The sequence below is a fragment of the Trichechus manatus genome, unplaced genomic scaffold (genome assembly GCF_000243295.1).
Source record: "Trichechus manatus latirostris isolate Lorelei unplaced genomic scaffold, TriManLat1.0 scaffold00035, whole genome shotgun sequence".
Classification (NCBI taxonomy): Eukaryota; Metazoa; Chordata; class Mammalia; order Sirenia; family Trichechidae; genus Trichechus; species Trichechus manatus.
Window position 1 is genome coordinate 13,819,781 of NW_004443971.1, and position 7,165 is coordinate 13,826,945.

The window sequence follows — 7,165 nt, forward strand, 5'->3', positions numbered from 1 at the left end:
GAGGTCAAGACAGTTGGCTCCCTCACACAAGAATTTTTTGTGCATCTTATCATATGGCTACACAGAAACTGGTAAATATAATCTAATATAGCTCAGAGCTCATACAACTAAGTTTTCAGTAGCAACTTGATATCTCATCCTTGAAAACTAAATTTGAAGTCCTTTTTGGAGTGCTCTAAGGCCTGGCTGTCTCTTTGACAAGCAATAATCTCCTCATGCTATAAAAATCGAAGGATTTTTGCTATGAACATCTTTGCATTACCTGCCTCCTTCTCAGTTTCTGACTCAGAAACTTCATCTTCACCTTCCTCCTCTTCTGAGCTGGAGCTGCTGGATTCCTTGTTTTCCTCCTCCATTTCTTGGGACTTGGGTGTCTCTTCCTCATAGAGCATCTTCTCCTTGCTAAAATAAAGATGGTAATTTGAGTGAAATTCAGAAATGACAAACAATTTCTTAAGTTTGCTGACAATCAAGTGTAAGAAGGAGAATGAGTCTATAAATCTTACGTAGGAGTAAGAGAAACATATTCAAATCCTTCTTTATAACTGTGTTGTTCTGAATCCTTGGTTTTCTGCAGACTGAGGTTTAGGTTTGACTCCAGAATATGACTTAAGGAGATCTGGCTTGTCCAATCCACAGAAAAAAAGAGGTCTATGCATCTTGATGATGATAGGGCAGGTAAATATTCAAAAAATGCATTTAACAAATATGTACTGAGTACTTATTACATGCCAAGAATCATGTTAGGCAATGGTGTAGTGGTAAACAAAACAGACATGGTCCCTGAGTTCACAGAACTTAACAGTATAGTAAGGGGAGCAGTTGAGCCTAAGATCCCCTAAGCTAGAAAAAAAAGAAACGCTGCACACATTCTCAATTAATTTCTAAGTTTAAAACACTTTCAGCCATCCTCAGAGTCTACCCCATGTATCAGTGCCACCTCCTTGCCCCTCAAGCATTCCCACATGATTAAAGATCATTCGGCAAATACAGAGTTTCCTTACTACAAGAATTCTCAAGCTAAGTATGTCACACACACCTACACACTCACATACAGCAGAGGTCATCCCACTTCTCAAGCCCCAAATGTCTTACTTCTTAAAGAGTCCACTCTGCAATTTGCTGTTCAGGTCTGACTCAATGAGTTTATTTCGTGTCTCTTTTTCACTTCGAAGCTGGAAATTGAGAAAACAGAGAGAAAAGGGAACTTGACTACTGTTAAAACAAAGCAAAACAAAAAAACAGCAACAATGAGTAGAACTCAAATTGGTACTGTCCGTTTGAAGAAGACAGGACTAACACCAGAGGATGGAGGCACTGAGAATAAGAGAAACACATCAGTTGGGTCTCCTTAGAAGAGAATGAGAGAGAAAAATCTTCACCAAGGTAGCCGAGAAAAAACACAGTGTTAGAACTTCAATAAAACTACCCCTAACAAACATCCTAACCCACTCTTTTAATAAAGCTTAGCTTCTAAAGGATAAAAAGCCAAAAGGAACTTTGAAAGAATTCTTCGTGATCCATATACTGAAATATGTTTGCAATCGTTCTAAAGAAAAGACAGAATGGGAAATAAGCGCTTAGAGAAAACTGCATGGCATTTAGATGCATGTTCCAGACAAGACGTATTTATATTCCTGAACCTCAAAGGGGAGCCCTGGTGGTGAAGTGGTTAAGAGCTACGGCTGCTAACCAAAAAGTCCACAGTATAAATCCACCAGCTGCTCGCTGGAAACCGTATCGGGAAGTTCTAGTCTGTCCTATAGGGTCGCTATGAGTCGGAATTGACTTGACTGCATTTCCCAGTCCCAGTCCCCAGAACCTCAAAGTTATGGAGGGGCAGAGATAAACACCAGTCCCATTAGGGTAGAAATATTATTTAGTGAAGATGAAATTTATATGTAAAAACCTAACTATGCTGGGTAAAGTATACATGAGAACTCTCTGTACGATTTTTGCAGCTTCTATGTGGAGTCTAAAAATTATTTCAGAATAAAAAGTTAAAAAAAAAAAAAAGAATCTATACAAAGTATACATCTTGTATTAGGAGGGCTACTTTGTTAAATAGTAGCACTGGTACTGTATTTAGAAAGTCCTGTCTGTCCTATCTTTAGTGATCCTGGTCGTTTGTCAAAGAAAACAAAATGAACTCTAAGTTGTTATTGTTTAAACATTATGTGTTCGATTTTCCCACTGAGCCCTGAAGTACAAGAATTTTCGCTTCACCAGTCCAGATACGAGGCTGAACACACATGAGGTTAGATATGGTTGATTTGTCTCATCACTGAGCTACGTAGTTCTGCCATCTAAAACTGCTCTAAGTTTCCTACATTTACCCTAAATTTAAGTTCACATGCCCTGAGCCACAACACATGCAAAAGGAAAAAAGAAAGGAAAGTCAACCATTTTTCTCTGTCACACCCTGATAAAACAGGGAATTCTCAAGCCTCTAATGTCATTGATCTTTATTCTCCTTGCCCAGATTACTCATCCTCCTTAGGGTAGAAAATGTCAATCATTCACTGTCCATCTGTATACTCGGTGGGTTTTTCCATTCTGCAGTCTGTACATGGGTGCCATGTTCACATAGTTTTCCTATATAGCACTAAGCAGAATGGCATGTACAAACAAACAAGATTCCAAATGAGGAGGAGGAGGAAGAAGGCTGAATTCTGGATGCTTGATGAATCTGGAATAAGTATAAATCACTGACCAAGTACTGTCCAACACCAAATGATAGCTTTGGTTTTGTGTGTCTGTATATTTTTCAAAACAGAAATGTATTCTTCTCTCTAATCAATGCATGTACTTTAAATAAATACATCCTTTTAATCAATGAGAAATAAAATGCTATGTGGTATCTTCTACTCTGGTAGCCCTTGTTTAGAAAAAACTCTGATTTGAACATATACTCATTTTCTAGAACTCAAGCGTAATTATTAGTTAGTTAGGTGTTTTTTCTTTTAACCTTTAGCTGTGTGAAGGCTATCTTACAATAAGTAAACTTTAACAGCAATGGTTTCCGGGATGTTTTCTTCTAACAGACTGTTGGTCGTCCCTGAGAGGAACAATTATCATCTCTGGAATGCAGATATGTCCATTTCGGCTCTCAGCAGAGACATACATAACTAAGAAAGCCAATGATTAAGATACCAAGTGGATTGCAAACTGTTCCAAAAGCCTTAAAAGCATCAACAGAGACTTACCATCTTCTGCTTCTTCTGGAGCATCTCCAAGTGCTCCACGAGACCCTCATCAGCCACATCAAATGGGGTCTGGCCCTGGCAGAGAAAAAAGGTGCACCACAACCGATAAAAAATCAGCAGCAGTCAAGTGACTGTACTTTATCAGGTAGGTACTCTATAGTCACTTTCTGCCTTTGATTCCAGTGATAGAGGCTTCTCTGACTAATCTACCCTACGTGATGATAATGCCTTCATTCACCACAGAGGAAACATAATGTGAAAGAGCAAATCCTTTAAATACAGAGCACTATATTCTGCAAAACAGTACTGAAGAAACCACAACATTTTTAATGTTTACTGACTCTTGGCAAATAATCAATTGAAATCTTTGCTTGTGCTTCTTCTAAAATGGTCTTAATTGTCATGATAAATTCAATAAGGGGCTCTTAAAAACTTCAGAAGGAGGTCCACAGTGCTTGTGCACTGAAGACTAAGTCATAAGGATCATCTTCCTTTAAGTGAGAGAAGGGCAGAGATGGAGGTCATCTCTTTTAGGAAACATCAGCACAATTAAGGAGCCTGACCCATAGTCTAAGAATGACACTTGGGATCAGGAGAAATGCGAGGCAGGTAAGAACGCTGACTAATTAAAAGGCTACATCTCTGGATTCCTAGAAAATTGTAGGCTATGGGGTTCCAGGGCTTCTAAGCTGCTTGAAATGAGACTGTTTTCAGCCACACTCAAGGATCTTTGTCATTAAAATGTTTTTTAATGACTCAATATGAATACAGCTTGGCTGTTAAGTTTCTGAATTAAATAGTAAAATAAAATCTTTCACATTTCACTACAGACAATGGCCGTAGGCTCCTCTGAAACTCATTTTTGCAAGGGCAAAACATTTGGCAAGTATCTTTGTTTTCCTGTTTTTGTTTTAGAGGCGTCAACATAAGTAGAATCAGAAGGCTAGTGGAGTTTTATCATACATAGTAAATAAATCTCTTTTGATAACTGGGGGAGCCAAAGGGATACAGCACCACTGCTACCAGTGAAGTATATTTCCCCAGGGCAGTTAGGCTGGTCAATTAATAGACTTTAAACCTTTTGTTCTAGAGACCCAGTCACCAATCTCTTCGCCCCTTTAGAGGGTCAGGCTCACTAACCAGTTTGTTCCTGACATCCATGTCACAGAGGGCTTCTGCCAGGATGGAGCAAGCCTCCTTCACTCCCCAGTGTGCAGCAGCATGGAGGGGGGTCCAGCCATCATGATCCTGAACATTGAGTTCATAGCCAGCCTGAATTAAAAGTCTAAGAAGAAAACCCCACACAAGACATTTATCTCCTCTGTAGTACAGTTTTCTGCCAAATAAACCATTATTCAACTGATATTTCAGGATTTGGGCACGGAATCACAGGGGGCCTGTAATTATTTCTGCCCTCTAAGGCACAGCTCAGGTTTCACAGTTATTACTATGAGGACCAATCATAGGTGAGATTTACCTATCTTCTCCAAAAGGTCACATGGTGTTTCCTACATACATCCATGTTACACCATAAAAGAGGGGTGCATGGAAAGATGTGTGTCTTTGATACCTGAGATTAACCAAAGCCTAATTCAATTAGCCAAATCACACAACTCTTATTACAAGTAGCTTTCCAGCCTTTCTAGTACACACATGTTTATTGTAGCTTCTCGTACCTCCCCCTCTGCAAAAGTATCTGCGAGGGGTTTTTGCTAACTATAAAGCTATAGTCTAACTTGTGTGCATGGAGGAGGAAGATGGTGACTCCTGAACCCTGATGACTCCGGAGGGCACAAACTGCATCTGGGCTGGTTGAGGCTATCTATATCATGGGCCTCCAGACACTTTCCAAGAATTGAGCAGAATGTGAACATCATTCTCAGGCAGAAATGGAATACCAACATGCTGCCACACCTACCGGAAACCCCACAGTAGGTGGAATATGAAGCACTGGAAGAGTCCAAATACAACTCTAAATACAATGCTTCTAGCAACCTCTGTTATTTAGGACAGCCTGTCAGCATTATGCACCAAGAGCTACATAAAGCACGTATGCACATGAGGAAAAGTGGAACAGGTAGACTTAACCCATTGCCGTCAAGTTGATTTAGACTCATAGTGACCCTATGTGACACAGCAAAACTGCTCCATAGGGTTTCCAAGGCTGTAAATCTTTACAGAAGCAGACTGCCACATCCTTCTCCTGTAGAATGGCTGGGGGGGTCAAACTACTGACCTTTTGGTTAGCAGCCAAGAGCTTAACCTCTGTGCCACCAGGGCCCCTTACGGGTAGAGAAGTAGAATCTAAGTCCCTCATATAAATTTGACTATATACCCAAATTACAGATTGAACAGTCAGGGTTTGTATAATTAACCTAATGAGCCCAAAGAAATTATCCACATCCAAAGAGGACCAGAATGATCACAAGTCTGTCCTGTATTACAGGTCACAAACGAAGGAGGCTGCAGGAAGATTAATGATGAATCACAGAGCTGGAAGAAGTCTTGTAAAGTCACCTTCTAGGCCAGTGTGCCTCAACTCTGTTTCACATCATACATCTCAGTGAGAAGGAAGGGGACAACCCACAGATGAATACTAGCAAAATGGGAGAAGATTACAAGATCAGAGAGGAAACCAACAAAAAAAGGGTGCACACCATAGCTGAGATTTTAATTCATCCCCTGCTTCCAAAACCCAACTCAACTTCTCCCAGTCAACCAAACTTCTGATTGAAGTAAATGGACAATACCTGAGAACCTCAGAGTAGCCCTTGGCAGCAGCCACATGGAGGGCTGTGGCCCCTGAGCGAGCCTGCCTCACATCCTCTATTTTCCCACTGTTGAGCCACTGGCGAGCATCTTGCAACATCTGTTGTTCTTCTTCTTTTCTTGACTGCTCTAGATCAACTCCTACAGAAACCAGACACCAGATAGCCAGCATTACTAAAGGTCCACTTAAGTCTGGCATGATATTTTACATAGATTCAAAACACATCATAAATACAACTACAATCAACAGTTCAGTTGTCAAGTTGTATATTCATCAAATTTACTCTTCATTTAGAAGAGCAATGGCACCTGTATACACATTAGCGGTCTTACTGGAGTTAAATCGTGTGGTTAAACATTATGCAATTGCAGAGCCATTAGGAGAACACATCTAAAATTGTTTTCAATAGAACATAAAGATCAAAGGGGACACAATTTTTACATTATAATATTTATACAGAGCAACCACGGCACCTAACTACAACAAATACTTTTCAAAGTCCTTTTGCATGTTATACTATTTTATTTTACTGTAATCATAACAGATATTATTATCCCCACTTAACAGATGAGGTAATAAACATACGTTAAATGTCTTGCTCAAAGCCACAAAACACATTTTTGACAGAGCTGGCACTAGAACTCTGATGTCCTGGGTACTTGTCTGTTGTTTTCCACTCACTACACCCTAAGACTGGGATAAAAAATCTTTGTTTCAGGTATGATATACCTTTAAAAACAAACCACCTCTATCATTCATTTATATATGTGGGAAAATACACTGACTGGAGCTATACAGTCCAGAGGAGGTGAGTCCCACACCAACACACATGTAGGTAATACGCAGGTAGGAAGATAATACACAGTTAAAAACCAGCTTGCTTCTAAAGGATTAGATTTTGTTTCCCTTAGAAACATTACAGAGAAACCCCAGAGATTTCTCTCTTTAGTCAACAACTCTCCAGCATCTGTGCTGCTGAAGGGGAGGAGGGTGGATATTCACCATTATATAAAATAATGAAATGTCCCAAATCAAACTTATTCATTCAAAGAGTTGTATACCCATTAGCAGCCTTTATCTGTGCTTGGTCAGCTCCCTCCCAGCACATTTCTAAAATGAGAATGCGTGACCTACCTAAGAACTGTCTGTCTGATTCGGGGAGACTGATGGGATGAAGGGGTAAGTGATT

At 39.9% G+C, this 7,165-nt stretch overlaps 1 protein-coding gene across 2 annotated transcripts in view; it reads right to left on the reverse strand.

The window, feature by feature from the left end:
• Positions 1 to 7,165, reverse strand: part of LOC101342161 (protein phosphatase 1 regulatory subunit 12B) — a 108,361-nt gene that overhangs the window by 22,486 nt on the left and 78,710 nt on the right. Inside the window, exons 4-8 of one of the 2 annotated variants that reach the window (XM_023730338.1) lie at positions 5,957 to 6,116; positions 4,347 to 4,491; positions 3,207 to 3,281; positions 1,096 to 1,175; positions 263 to 402 (exon numbers count right to left, since the gene is read on the reverse strand). In XM_023730338.1, coding sequence (XP_023586106.1) covers positions 263 to 402; positions 1,096 to 1,175; positions 3,207 to 3,281; positions 4,347 to 4,491; positions 5,957 to 6,116 — 600 coding nt within the window. Of the gene's footprint in view, positions 1 to 164; positions 403 to 1,095; positions 1,176 to 3,206; positions 3,282 to 4,346; positions 4,492 to 5,956; positions 6,117 to 7,165 lie in introns of those variants that run through there. The other variant, XM_023730337.1, reaches the window with a different exon arrangement.